Here is a 15453-nt window from a genome sequence, read left to right as displayed (position 1 = left end):
ATTGATTGGTATCACCACCGGACAATTACACATCCATCAATTTACAAAGAGAAAGGTACTTGCCCTTTCATAAAGACGACCATCTCTGTTCTTTGTAATTATACCGTTGCATGGTTCTTGCAGTATATTAAGTGTATTTTGTTGCTCTGCCTTTTTTTATTTAATGATAATTTAAAGAGTCCTTTATCAATAGGCTGTAGTCCTCCGTAGAGGACTGGTCACGAATTTTTGTCACTTCTACACACGTACTTCCTTACGTTCAAAATATTAAGCCCCAAATACCTTTTATTATCTAGATCCCAGTACCTTGGGAATAAAAAACGCCCAAGGGGAATTATAGTTGAGGTTTTCGTCCCCGCCACGATTCGAACCTATGCCTGATTCAGAGAGAAAGATGGGCAGTGACATTGATAGCCGGGTGCGAATCCTGCCGGGGTACGGAGCACTTATCAATTATAATTCCCCTTGGACGTAAGTTATTCCCAAGGTATACAGAGCTGGCTATTGGGCGATATTTGTGGCTTAATATTCGAGGACTGATTAATTAAAAAGTCATCTTGGCGTTGCCAACTACCGGGGTCACTGACGTCTTAACACGTGGAAGATATATTAAGATATTTAATCTGTTGGCTGTACACAGAGAGGATATATTAGGATATTTAATCTATTTTATATACATATAGATGATATATGAGGATATTCAATCTATTGTTTATAGACCAAGATGATATATGAGGATATTTAATTTGTCTGTATGCAAGAGTGATATATATATAAGAATATTTAATCTATTGTCTACAAGCAAGAGTGATATATAAGAATATTTAATCTACTGTCTATAAGCAAGAGTGGTATATAAGAATATTTAATCTATTGTCTATAGGCAAGAGTGATATATAAGAATATTTAATCTATTGTCTATAAGCAAGGGTGATATTAGAATATTCAATCTATTGTCAACACACAGAGATGATATATTAGGATATTCAATCTGCTGTAACGTCATTTCAACCTCCCCATCTGAATCAACAAAGCCTAAGCCTGATTCGTGCAGTTGGCGCAAGCAGGCTCTCTATCGGCGAAAGGCCGAGTGCCACTGGTCAAGAAAAAAACGAGGTCTGGCAGTAGATTATGTGAAACATTCCATGTTTGCGCCGTCTGGCACTGCTGGGCAAAAATGATCTTGACCTTGTGAAGAGAGTCTAGTGGTGAGTTCGCTGTTGTTGTTACAGTTGTTGTTGGTCTTGACATACTTTTGTGCAGAAAGGCTCGATGGTTTGGGATAATAACCATTTCTCATGCGGCTCTCGGCAGGCGCAGGTGCAGTCGTGAGTGTGTTTAACCGCCCACCTTGCCTCGAAAATTAGGGACATGAATCTTCTTCGCAAGGACGAATGAGTGCACTTTTAAAAAATGGTTCTCGTCCTTGCCCGTTTTCGTCTTCGTGGCACTTTATTCATTTCTGTCTCGTATCTCTACGTCTTCGTAAAGAGAAGAATAGAATATAGAATTTAGGTCAAACGCCAACCGCTGGGACCTATCATGTCACTCAGCGCTGAAACGGAAACTGATAGCGAGAAGGTTTCAAATGTGCAACAAGAGGAAAACCTTGCAATTGCTCTAGGAAATAGTTTTTAGAGAGGATGGAAAGTCTGATGGAAAAGAATATGAACGGAGGCACAGTAAAAGAAATGAGAGAGGTTGCAACTAGGGGCCGAAGGGACGCTGCAAAGACCCTTAAGTAATGCCTACGGTGCACCACGTCGCCTTCGTAATGTCTGATTTTTATTCTTCCTCATCTCGTCTGCTCCGTCTCCACGAAGTTCGTCTTTCCCGGCCCCGGACGAATTCGAGGCGAGGAGGAGGAGGAGGAGGAGGAGGAGGAGACCCGTCGGGACAAAAATAAATAACTAGGCCAAGGCTCAGGAGGCTGTTTTTAAAACAAACTTGGCCCTTGCGAGCCGCCCACGCCCCAACAGCCCTGTCCCTTCCCAAACTCCCACCCACCCACCCGTATGGAGCCAAACCTAGCAATCCATACACCTGAAAGCAAACGCACAAACACCCACATGTGCGTATGCTTGCGTGTGCACATGAACGTTTTACGTGTGCTTCGTATTCCTTCCCTTAACATGACGCAAAAGGATTTTAAAGTCAAGTCGACCTTGTTACAGCCATTATTAATAGCAGTGAGTATCGATATATTTACTATAAATATTTATGTCTAATGAATGCTTGGGTTGGCTCCCGGAGGGAGATACCTATGACTGATCATGAAATTAAGGCTGTCCCGCCAAGCACTTGGGCACATTCGGCCAATAATCCAAAGACATCGAAAAGGGGGAGCTGAGTGGTTGGACAGCAAGATATAAAAAGATATAGAAAATACAAATGTTGAAGCCCAAGGATCTGAAGGTGGAACTGGGAGAAAACCCACAGTGACACCAAGAAGTAATACTTAGAGGGGTCGAACGGGAAGATTAAAAGAAGCAAGTGGGAATAGAGATTTGAACAAAAAAATAAATTGGATAGCTAGTCCAATGGACGCTGCAAACATCCCTTCAATGATGCAAAAAGTGCACCACGTGAGATGCACTGACGGCATAACACCCCCCACCCCAACACCCGCCTGGCCCTCTTGCTGTGCCTGGCAGGGTGGGACTACACGTTGTTATTGATGTTATGCAAACATTTTCACTGAGTACTAATCAAGTGTTTCTCTCTCTCTCTCTCTCTCTCTCTCTCTCTCTCTCTCTCTCTCTCTCTCTCTCTCTGTCTCATACCAGCTACGATCACTGCAGCTGACTGCAACCAATGCCTAATTACATTATTGAGGATGATGAGCTTAGTGACCATCTGCTAATTACGCAATGCTAAGCGTTCACGTGGAGTTGTGGCCAAACTGTAACTGAAAATATAGACAAAATTGTCATTCAGCCCTGAAATGGGAATGAGAAGTTTGAAAGAATTGTAACAGGAGGAAAGCCTAAGATGTCCAGAAGAAGTAAAGAAGAGAATGAATGGATGTACAGCAAAAGGAATGCAGCTAGGGGCCGAAGGGAATTAGCCTACTTGCATATGGGGGAGGCATGCCTATAATGCTTCTTCAATACTCACTTGCCTTAACTTGGCGTTTCTTTACTGATGTTTTTGTATATTTGCTTTTGATTTTTTATGTTTATGTTATTTTCATGTGTCATGCTCTCACACTTTTCCTGTATACACCCAATACTGTAGCTGTTTTCTCACATTGTGATTCTGGTCCTTGAAATGCTTAAAATGAATATGGCGTTCATTATCGCTCATTTCTTTGTGGACTTCGTTCTCCACTTATGTTCGTCATGTTTACTTTTAATGTGACATATAATAATTCCAAAATAATGTGTTAGGTCTGTTATCGCTGTGGAACATTATTCAGTATTCAACACAAAACTAACAATTTAATTTCCTGGGAGCAGTTCAATTTGTATAGTTCCTTCTCTTGAGTCTTGTAGTTTTTATCCCTTATTGACTTGTAAATTATCTGTTTTGCGTAAATATTTAGTTGTATTTAATATTTGTTTTCAAAGGCACAGGCAGGCCAACGTAGAAAGGCGTTCTGTTGACTAATAATAACAACTCTACGCGTTGATTTGTATTACTGCCGGAAAAAGACACTTCCATCAGTTTACAATAAATTTGTTGGTCACTTGATAAAGGCAGTCTGTTCTTTTCTTGTTCATTATAGGCAGTTGTGTGTGTAGTTTAAACTAATGTAGGTAAATGTGACAAGAGTAGAGAAATAAATAAAAGGCAAAAAATATGACAGCTCTTAAAGCAGACTTTATAAATCAAGTTGGTCTTACTGCTTATGAGCTTGGTAGGCAAATTCAGAGCATTTAGACCCGTTCCATAGGAATGTATGCACTTTATAAGTAATAATTTGTTAGGTAATAACAATACGCAACCTTAAAATTTCGATTATTTCAATGTTGTTTTTTCCGGCAGGTCATCGACCTTGGATCGTCGTGCTATGAAAACCAAAGAGTGTACACGTACATCCAGAGCCGCTTCTACCGTGCACCGGAGGTCATCCTAGGAGCAAAGTACGGCATGGCGATCGACATGTGGTCCTTAGGATGCATCCTGGCGGAACTACTCACCGGATATCCTTTGTTACCAGGAGAGGTGAGTGACAGCTTTGTTTTTTTTAACGAAGAGAGAAGCATTTTTATTGTGCAAAAACTGATGCAGTAAGGGTTAATGCTTGTCAACAAGCATTTTTATACTTATTAACAGCATATATCACTTTGGTAATGACAGGACATAGTTTTTATCTTTTGTTTGTTGCGAAATGAGATACCTGTATAGAGTTTTTCATTCCATGACGTTAGTGATGCACGAAGATGTAAATAACGGGTTACTGTTACGGAATCTATCCAGGAAAAATATTAAGATTTAAGGCATCCCATTTTCTTCTGAGGAGTCAAGTCCAAAAGATCTTCTGTTAAGTTCAAGAGAATCACTGAAAGTTGCCGTTGCATTTTATTCATAATTCAGGGAATAGGATAGATTAGGCGTTCCTTTTCGAGCATGTGAGCCATTTAATGCAGAATTGAAAGTAACGCATCCTTTTAAACTTTGCAGGACGAGGCAGACCAACTCGCGTGTATCATTGAGCTTCTAGGCATGCCCCCGACGAAGTTATTGGAGCAGAGCAAGAGGGCCAAGAACTTCATCACCAGTAAGGGTTACCCCAGGTACTGCGTCACCAGAACCCTTCCCGACGGAGCCACGATCCTCCACGGTGGGCATTCTCGCAGAGGAAAGCCCCGCGGGCCTCCGGGGTCCAAAACCCTGCAGGTAGCTCTCAAGGGCTGCAGCGACCCCCTGTTCCTGGACTTCATCCAGCGCTGCCTGGACTGGGACCCGGCGACGCGGATGACGCCCAATCAGGCTCTCAGGCACGGGTGGCTGAGGAGACGTCTTCCAAAGCCGCCCTCGGAGAAGAGCGACTCCCCAGCGTCCACTCTACGCACACCTTCATCGTCGTCGTCATCCCGCACACCTTCGTCAGCCACCAAGCTCAACACAATCGCCACCTCCGCCACCAAACTGCGTGCCACCATCACTGACGACGGAGGGGCCTCCACTCTGCACCCGAGACATCACACGAAACTGCCCCAGATCACAAATCCAGTGACCTGAGCATCGCCTCAGCCGCCCATAAATGCCATCATCATTACTTCTACTACATTTAGTACTACTATTACTACGACTACTACTACTACTGCTCCTACTACTACTGTTATTACTACAGCCACCACCAATACCACTCATGAACCTTCTCCTCCTCCTCCGGCTCCTCCTCCTTGTCTCTCCTTCAGAGCCAGTGGTGCGGCCGCCAGAGCCCTCGGCTGCGTGATTCCTGCATGCAGCAAGGGACTTCTTAGCCGCTCACATATCACCAGACCAAAGTGCAATTGTCGCAGTATTGGGCGCATGCACAGTGATGGTGGCAGGTGGGCGGGGTAGTGTGTGAGGCGGGACACTCGCCCAAGCCACGTATCCTCTCAGGCGCCCATGTCTGCCGCCACGCCCACTAGTCGTCTTAGCACAGTCTAGGGTCACGTCTATGGACTTGGACTGATGCTCCTGAGGTGTCCCTCCCTCTTGCCTGCCAAATCTTGTTCGTTTTTTTATGACAGTTCTTTCCTTAGTTGTTAAGTGAAAACCTGCTGGTCACCGTAGGAGGATTCTTGACCAAGCACGAATTTAGCAGCGGAAAGCAGAAAAAAAGAAAGCAAGTGGTTTGAAAAGCGCGAGTGAGAGGGGAGGGAGGGAGGGAGGGAACCCCAGAGATTACTTGGTTGATATTACAACTTTTCTATGATCTCGCCTTGTTCACAAAAACAGGGGCGGTGGTGTGGGTGGTGTTGGGCTGGCGGGTGCTGGACACTATTTGAAAGCCGCCCACATCAGATCTAAGCCCTCGTGTGTGTGTGTCTCTCTCTCTCTCTGTCTGTCCATCTCTCAGTCGCTGTTATGAACAGAAGCCCGCCCACCGCCCACGGCCACACACACAAACATATACACACCCACAGTCACTTTCTTGTTTGCTGATGCAATCAAAAAACTTTGGTGTGAATGACTGAAGAAAAGAAATTTATATACTCATTTTATACTTAGCACAATGTTATGAAATATATATATAAATATGTAATAAAGTAAAATTCAACGAAAAAAGATGCGTTCACTCAAATTCTCCCGCGTTGAAAGGACAAGCAAAAAGTGTTTCATACAGAAGAAAATTGAAGTTGTTTATAATGAAGTGAAGTAGTAGCACTTGATATTATGTAACCGATCTATATACGAAGCTCTCTTCTCACTTGGAATTGGGGAAGTAGATAATGTGAAATTTTTTTTATACAATTGTGGCAGTTACTTTCAAAAGTACCGGCACATGATAATGCAATGGTAATGCACGCTTTTTTTTTTTTTTACATAAACACTAAAGCTCATATTCACCAAGATGTACATCCTTAGCTTGTACATTATACTGTACTGTAGCTTACAAGCGCTCTGTTCTCCCAAAGATAAATTCAGCAGCCCGCAAACCAATATGCCAAAAAGGAGGACCTGGGGCCAATATTCTGGCGACGTGCCCTGTGACAGGGTTATTGTGGCTCTCTGGCTAACTGCCCAAAGAGTTGTGGCTGAACACTCTCTCTCTCTCTCTTTCTCTCAAAACATATATTTTCATACAATTTGTACATAGCAATTGTTACTTTATGGCATTTTTAATTTATGTAACGTTGATAGATGAAAAAAACCCTACACAAACTCACACATGAAAGAATCTCACCACAAAGAAGCGAATAAACCACAGATCAGGATCCATTCTCCATTTTCACTCGTGGAGCCATTACCATTGCTGCGTCACGCGTGCCCTTACTTACTTTCCATGCATTCATGTCGAAAGAAGATGTGTGGAAAATAAAAATAAAAAAATAGAAAATTGAATGTCAGAGTGGCAGAGCTGACGTCGGAGTCCCAAGTTCCTACCCAGGGAAAGACTTGAGTTTGTAGTATTGATTTGGATGTCATTTTCTCCTGTTTTTTTTTTTTCGAGTTACCCTTAGATTACTATTGTATAATATAAGCTTTTTTTTTTCTCTCTCTCTCTCTCTCTTGGTTCTCGGCGTTCCCTTAAAGTCACGTTTCTCCATATTGGACGAAACAATTGTTATAATGAGGGAATTCGATGGCAGAAGAAATGTATGTACACTTACAATGAAGACTTTGTTTCTTTGGCATTTAAGTAACTGAGGGTGATTTATTTGTACGTGGATGTACTCTGGAGAGGAGGCTTCACACTGCCTTTTTTTGCTCATATGATAGTGTATGATAAATAATTTTACAGACTCATTCAACAATGTGATAACTTGCACTTGCAGCCAGGTAGAACGGCTGCGAAGGTGAAGGCTATCATAAGCAAGGTGTTATCTTTGTTCTTCATTTTGTGTTTTATGATAGTATTTATTTATGATTTTTCTTTTCTTTTACTCTGACAATCGTGGCTGTCTTCACGCCTGCCAAAGTTTTACAACTGCATCTTACGGGTTAATCAGTCATTAAACGTCAGACATACTATTGTTACTACTACTACTACTACTACTGCTACTACTACTACTACTACTACTACTACTACTACTACGTTGTTTGTGTGCAAGTGTGAGGACTTTGGAAATCAAGGTGTGTCAAGAAGAAGAATAACAAAGAAGTGGTAATGGTAAGCAGGCTGTTCTGTAACGGAATTTTATTTATACAAACATGTTGCTAATAAGCCGCAGTCTACAGTCAGTCCTGGTGTGTTTTGATGATATATAAAATGAAGAAGGGCAGACAGTGCAGTTTATGTTGTCCACAGTGTGTGGACTTAATGAAATGAAAACTTAAGTTGTTCAGTAGTCAGCCTATGAGGAAGAAGCACACACACACACTTTAATGTATACAGATATGTAGATACGTGTGTATGTAAAATCCTCAGGAGATAGAAGTGTTTCTGTGTGTAAAAATTTTTGTAGTAACCTGTTTTTTTTCCTTTTTATCCACATGTAAAGTGCAATATTTTTTAGGTAACATATACAGAAAAGGTGGACGGTTACTGTGAAGAATCATTAGGATCTCATAGAAATAATGATAAATATATCCATACATCACAAACCTGCTCAACTGTGCAGTAAAAGATCCACTTTTCTTTTTCACTTTAACTGGGTATGACGCATGTTTTGAGGTGAATGACAATTTTGCTCCAAGAATACATATTGATAAACTGTCGTGAAGACACAGAGTTGACAATTGTTTGTCTCACACACTCACACAAACAAATACATGCCAGAAATAAACAAAAAATGCTAGAGAAGGAAAGTTCGGACATAGGTTGGTTGTTTCTAGAGTAGTCAAGAGATCAGTGTTGCCATCTCAGTATGCCAGTGTTTGCCATCTCTAGTGTGTGCATACGGTTGGGATGAGGAGCTGTTCCATATGTGAATATTACGACTCCAAAAAACAAAAATGATTTCTCCGTGATCAGAGGCAGACACATTTACAGAAACCATGACACTTACGTACAAACAGTCTCTTTATTCCTATTAGGTAGATTGTATCCCTATGACTCTATTCTGTACAAAGACTAGTGACGTTGATTTATTAGTGGAAACTGACATATCTGTCGCTAAGTGGCTCAAGAGTGACATTCACAGGGGAAGAGTTAGGAAAGAGGATGGAACATTTCGTGTCCGATATCTTCTGTGCCAGGAAAACACAACAGGTGAATCAGAAAAGAAGGGTGAGGGAGTGAGAGGGAGTAGGGGAGGGGCTCCTCAGTGCGGGAGTAGGGGAGAGCTCCTCAATCTTCCTTTATTTTTTTTTTTAATATGCATCACAGACCAGCAGTGGGAACCACCCGCAGCCTATTATATCACGATTCAAGGTAGTTTTTAATAGCACAAAATAATGTTTAAACTTTTTTTTATTTAATATTAGTGATCAAATTCTCCTTTAAACCAATAGCACATCTCATGGATGGCTGGTGGAGTATTGATAATACAAGCGAACTAAATCAGTTAAATGAATACTGACTAAAACTCGCGACAATCAGACGCTTTATTTCTCTCACTTTATTGTAATTTTCGCGGGCATATGTTGGTAATTTCCATCTACTACATTTCAGTGCAAGGCATTTGCACTGATCAACACTGTACTGACGATGACTGGCACCATTTCAGTATTAGCAACTCACTCAACCGATGACTGACTGACCCATAAGACCAGTGTAGAAACTCAAGGCATCAATCAATTATGATTACGATTTGAGTCACTGATTTTTGTAGCGGGGAAAATTGAGCAAATCTATTATGAGATACGGCAATGTTATGTCGACTTAATTTATTTTACTGAGGCAAACGGTATTATAAAAACCACAATCTCCTAATGCATGGTATTTAAAAAAAAAAAATTAAAATAATTTTATAATTTTATCGAGAGTGATTTTTCAATTATGTTTTAGGGCATTTCGTAAGGTAAACACTTTTCGTTTTGTACTTTATCTTGACAATCTGTTAAGAGCAGATATATATGGAAAAATGTTTGGCGTTGAATTATGTTCGCCAGTGAAAATTTATATGTGAAAGTTAATTGATTGGCTGAAATCTTTCCTCATCTTTGGTCCTGTGGAACAGCCAAGTGGTACGATTTTAACAGTGAATTAACAGAGTTTAACTCTTAAAATCAAAACATGAAGCCATTATGTTTTAGTCTTCTGAAATAAGTCGTTTTATTTATTCGATGCTACAAAGGAAATAAATCTTTTTAACAATTTTGCACTTTTAGGTATCACAAGTGATTCCAAGGCAGTATAAAAAAATTGGACGAATACTTTTTATTTTATTAGGGTTTATAAAATAACATAGCCTGTAGATTAAAAGGTTGCACACGTATCGCAAGTTCGTTTGTATTGACATATGCATGTAGTGGCGTTTTTTTTTTCTTTCTCATGCATACCTGTAATGAAACGTCACGGAGCAATTGTAGAAAAAAAAAAAAGACGTTTCAGTTGTCGAATAGCTACGTTTTGTTGAAGTAATAAGGCATTACCAGTCGCGTTTGCAGCTCAGTCAAGCCGCCCGATAAAACGAACTTAACCAGACGGACTATTATAACGCATGACTTGAACACCTGAACAAAGTTTCTTTATGTCTACGAAAGAATCGAGAACTGCAGCAGCAGTGGTGGTAATGAATGACTTGGCCACGACTCTTGACCGATCCTCGTCCCGACCGATGTATGTGTGCACGTTTTTTTTAGGGCTTTCGGCAGTGTACATAAAACAAAACAAAAAAAAAGAATCTTGTCACAAATGTACATAGGAGGCCAAAGTGCTGCTGCCCTCTGTGTTGTGTTTCCAGCCCCTCTGTACAGTTCATTCATCTGTGGCTATGAGTTCTGGCTTCACTCAGTCCTTTATTGTTTTTCCTTTCTCGAGTTCGATTCTCCAGGAGAAAACCTGAGGCCACTTTCGTTTATCTGGTGTCAGATTAAATCTCAATTCGGTTTTCTCTCTCTCTTTGTACCTGTCAGGATAGAGTCCTCCTATTTTCAATATTACCAGATATGAGTTTCATGTGTCTTCTCCGTATCTTCAACGAGCTAGCTAGCTCTCTCTCCCTGATGAATGCAACTCAAAACTGCTTCTTGTGTATCATTTCCCCCCCCCCCAGCACTTAGGTGATGAGCAATTGTTCATGTGCATATATGATGCATTTGTGCACTTGAAAGAGCCCTAGAGCTCTGCACATGATGAAACATGGTACTCATCATCAAAATACCATCCTCATCATCATCATTATTGTCATCAATACCATCATCATCATCTTTGATCTTTTCATATCTTCTGTACTTTGTAACTTTGGTGAAGACGGTAGTGAAAAAAAAAGAAAGAATATCTTGTAGCTTATATGCAGTGGTTAAAAAAATTGTTTTTCCTGCTAGTTTTAATTTTAATTTCTTCATCTTGAAAGCTGCTGCCCAAGGATACAACCCAGGAGCTGCTGCTGTCTTCATCAGCCATACAGGGTGATACAAAATTTTCCTCATTCTTAGAATTTGAAGGGGGAAAGCCGGAGGGAGGGATGGAGAAATGGTGTGAAGGAGAAGGAGAGGCAGAGGGAAAGCAAGGAAGAAAGGAAAGCCTTTTGTTGGCACTTCAGTTTTCCTCTTTCTTTCTCTCTCTCTCTCTGTGTCTCTCCCTCCCTTCATCACTTCTCCCTCTTTCTCATTGTCCTCTTGTATTTAAATACTGTACACATGCTGTAAGACATTGTAATATAGATGTCAAAATAGTTGATCAGTTTTGTGGAGAAATACTGTACATAATTTTTGTAGGAGTGTTGGAGACCCTTGTACAACGCTCACCGATCAACCCAAGATGATTCAAAATGGCAAAGTGAATGTGTGTGTTTTTTGTATGGATCAATGAAAATAGCCCAGTGACTCCTATAGGTCCCTTTGAACCCTCTATGCTTCTCTCCCCACCCCACCTCCCCCCGAGACCCCCATTCATAATATTCACCTTGTCACCCCCTAATCCCACTCCCTACTCCCTACTCCCTCACCCGTTCAGATGACCTCCCTACCTTTTGATATTTTTGTCTTAACAAAAATTCACAAAAGGTTAATAGAACAGCAATGATTTCAGCAGTATATAAATATATATATATATTTAGAATAATGCAAACTATTTCTTACCGACATGTCGTTGGGAAAAACGTCTTTCTTTTTTATTAATTTTGTGATAACTGTAAACAGTACCGTGAAACTGTATGCAAGAGAGGAGAATTTGTAAAAAAAAAAGAAAAAAAATAATCCGACCTGAAGGCTGGATAAAATACAGACTAGGTTATGTAGGAACATAATTTCTGTGTTGTTAGGCATCAATAAAAAGAAAATGATCCATATTCTTCGTATTTTATTTGACCTTTTTTAAAGAAAATTTTGGGGGGTTTATTTATTTATTTATTTTTTTGGTGGGCTGGGGAGCTTACTGGCAACTCTGACTGTAACAAATTATGTTTTCTTTGGATGTTTAAGTGGAAAGAGGTAGACTACCAAGTATCACTGATAAGGAACCATGAAAGTGCAGCAGAAAGAGGAGAAACCTAAAAGGAATAAAAAACGAGAAAGCAAAAGAGCAAAGAAAGCAGGTAATATAACTGCAAAGAAAGCAGGCAATATAACTGAGGGGCTGAGCTTCTTGTCCACTCACTGGCGAAAGCATTGACGTTGTTTCAAAAATCAGAGCGAAAAAGTCCTTCAAAAGTGTCAGTAGACCAAACCGCTGTTTATCTTTGTTGATACAAAAAGAAACCCAAAAATTGTTCAATTGTTTATGATAAAGTACTGGATGTGATATTTTGCAAAACTGTAGCAATAAGCAAAGTTGAAGCAACCGGCCATAGAACAGAATAGAATATACAATTTAGTCCGAAGGCCAAGCACTGGGATCTATGAGATCATTGAGCGCTGAAAGGAAAATTGAGAGTAAAAAGTTCCAGAGATGTAACAGGAGGAAAACCTCGTAGTTGCACTATGAAACAATTCTTAAAAGAGGATGGAAAGTAAGATATGAATGGAGGTACAGTAAAAGGAATAAAGGGGTTGCAGCTAAGGACCGAAGGGACGCTGCAAAGAACCTTAAATAATGCCTACAGTGCACCACATGAGGGGCACTGACGGCACTAACCCCTAAGGAGAGAGAGAAAGAGGCATATTTTAGCAATAACAGCGATTATGTAGAACTGTCAAGTCATACAGAGTTGACCTGCTATTCACAACTATAATATGCAAGTAAAAGGAATTTGTTCTGCCTTAACAACCCCAAATAAATTATGCAATCTGAAAATAGGGCCGGGACATGTCGAAAGCTAACCCTGCAACATAAAGGGCAAATAATGTAAAGGAAAACTGAACAACGAATAATAAACACAAATGGATTACATTGTGGTGGAGGCCAAAGTAGCTGTTCAGATTACTGAAAATTTCTAAATGGAATTGATTCGTGGGGGAATAGTGCCGTATGTGCACCTCACGCGCGGTGCACTGTGGGCCATTACTTAAGGTTCTTTGCAGCGTACCTTCGGCCCCTAGCTGCAACCGCTCCGTTCCTTTTACTGTACCTCCATTCGTGTTCTTTCTTCCATCTTGCTTTCCACCTCTTCTACCAACTGTCTCATAATGCAACTGCGAGGTTTTCCTCCTTTGTAACCTTTTACTCTCAAATTTCCTTTCAGCGCTGAATGACCTCACAGGTCCCAGCGGTTACCCTTCGGCCTAAATTGTATATTCTGTTCCGTTCTAAATGGAACTGAAAATATAATGGAGAACGAGATAAACTGAAGAGGTGTAAATCAGTCAGTCTGCGAATATTCAACTGAGTCTACTGATTGGGGCATCCTCGAAATCCACTTGTAAATTACTTGTAAAAAAGAACAGATAGAGTAACAAAATGTATGAATGGGACACTTACAGTAAATAAATGAATAAATCCATCAATTCTTTGTGAGAGTAATCTGCAAATGTAAGACGAGTGAAAAATAAAGATTAAATATGGGATGGATTTAAAAGCAGTTAGTGGTCAAGTGTAAGTATCACACCTTTTATTTATCCGATATTTAGCATGGAAGCTAGAGAATAATTAAGTCTTGGAATAAATGATAACCCAAAAATTGAACATGCAACGGAATACATGAATAAAAAAAAAAGCATCCGATACAGATATATATAGGTTAAAGGATGACCTTGTAACAGGGATGTATCCCTCACGTTCTCAGAAAGACTTGTCCAAAGACCCAAAGACAAGGTAAAGACATTGGGTACTGGACAGTGTGGCATGGCAACAACTCGACTGACTAGGATCTTTCCTAGACAGTGACCAAGAGTGTTCGGGGGTCATTATCTAGGACCAATATTTCTTGGGGGTCATTATCTTTATGATATTTACAGTCCTTTGTTTATGTTTTTACGGTCATCCCCACCGGGCTTGTACTAAACACGCCGCAAAGGTGGATACATACCGGGTTAAAACCCTTCGGGGTCACTATCAAGGAAAGATCCTACTTGCTATAAAGACGGTCTTTAAATCCAGAGAGAAAACTGAATTTAAGTACGAGAGTAAAACCTGAAGAGTTTAAGACGTAGTCATAGTCACTATTATTTGGAGAAAGGTAAAACCCCATTTCGAGCGATGCTGTCCTGAAAATGATCGCCCCAGGGAACCTACAAAAAACGAACTTTCTGGCAAAGGGAGACAGAAATAAAGGCATTTGGAATTTATACCACCACCTCTGTAAATAAAAGAAGTTTAAGAGTAATAATCAGGATTTATGGCAGCATTTCGGGGGTACTGTGAAAAAGTTTGGAGTTGCAGTCAACTACAGCTACCACCAAATTACCAACACAGAATCAAAGAATGGTACAAGATTGGCAAGGCAAATCAAGAGAATTTTTTTTTTTTATATTTCTTCCTCAAACCTCAATACTACATCACTTGTTGATCTGCTCCGGAACAAAGAGGAACATCCTCTTTCTTCATTTCCCATCAGAAACAAGTTACCCGTGGCAACAAGTACTTCATCAAATATGCAGTGTAATTCCTTATTTTAAAAGCCAAAAAACCATGTTGTTGTTTCCAGCCTAAAAATAACAAAGGCCTCAGAAAACTGCCCTGTGAAACACCAGGCATTATAGAATTAGGCTACAACTACCCTGCCTTCTACACCTCAGTTATAGATTAACCAAGTCAAAAGGGAGCTGTAGAGGGTAGTTGGAAAAAATTGTGAATCAGATCCTTAGCCAAAGTTGTCTTTCATGGAAATGATGAGTTTTAAAAGAGTTTCACAGAAACCTACAGCGATTGTTTCCTATATACATCGAGGCTGTGAGGAAATAAGTGCCGAGATTCAAGTACTTCAGCAAGGTCTCTAGAACTTACGCAAGGTCTATGGTACTTGCGTCTATTAAAAAGTCATGGAAGGACGGGGAATCCCTGTAATTATCTGGTTCAGCGTACACATGCACATACGCCATCCTTTGGAACATTACTATTATTATTGAATTTTTACGCGTCTGGAGTGATACTTTTCCCAAATGAGCTTAGGAGAAGGTACCACTACCATCTTGTGAAAAATAATGGCTGGAATCTTGTTATAAATTTTGTATCGCAGCCGTTTAGGCTGTCTAATATTTATTAAAATGAAGAGAATGGCAGCTCCAGTGAAAAACAACCCCGGCTGACAGATACTGTCATGAGGATTATTTACAGGAAACTGATCAGCCTCAAAGGTCCTATAATGAGGTGGATGGTATTGGAGTGGAATGGAAAATAAAATTTAGTCCAAAGGCCAAAAGCTGGGACCT

The 15453-nt window shown here is 40.3% G+C and overlaps 1 protein-coding gene and 1 long non-coding RNA gene across 2 annotated transcripts in view; one reads left to right on the top strand and one right to left on the bottom strand.

Moving 5' to 3' along the window:
* The window catches only part of LOC136834390 (dual specificity tyrosine-phosphorylation-regulated kinase 2-like), a 346235-nt gene extending 334239 nt beyond the window's left edge, over nt 1–11996 (top strand). Inside the window, exons 2-3 of the mRNA XM_067096951.1 lie at nt 3988–4167; nt 4627–11996. Coding sequence (XP_066953052.1) covers nt 3988–4167; nt 4627–5187 — 741 coding nt within the window. The 3' untranslated portion in view covers nt 5188–11996. The remainder of the gene's footprint in view (nt 1–3987; nt 4168–4626) is intronic.
* LOC136834394 (uncharacterized) overlaps nt 1–15453 on the bottom strand; it is a 260020-nt gene that overhangs the window by 202818 nt on the left and 41749 nt on the right. The window lies entirely within an intron of this gene.

This window comes from Macrobrachium rosenbergii, chromosome 53, assembly GCF_040412425.1.
Source record: "Macrobrachium rosenbergii isolate ZJJX-2024 chromosome 53, ASM4041242v1, whole genome shotgun sequence".
In the NCBI taxonomy this organism is placed as follows: Eukaryota; Metazoa; Arthropoda; class Malacostraca; order Decapoda; family Palaemonidae; genus Macrobrachium; species Macrobrachium rosenbergii.
This window is presented reverse-complemented; position numbering and strand designations above follow the sequence as displayed.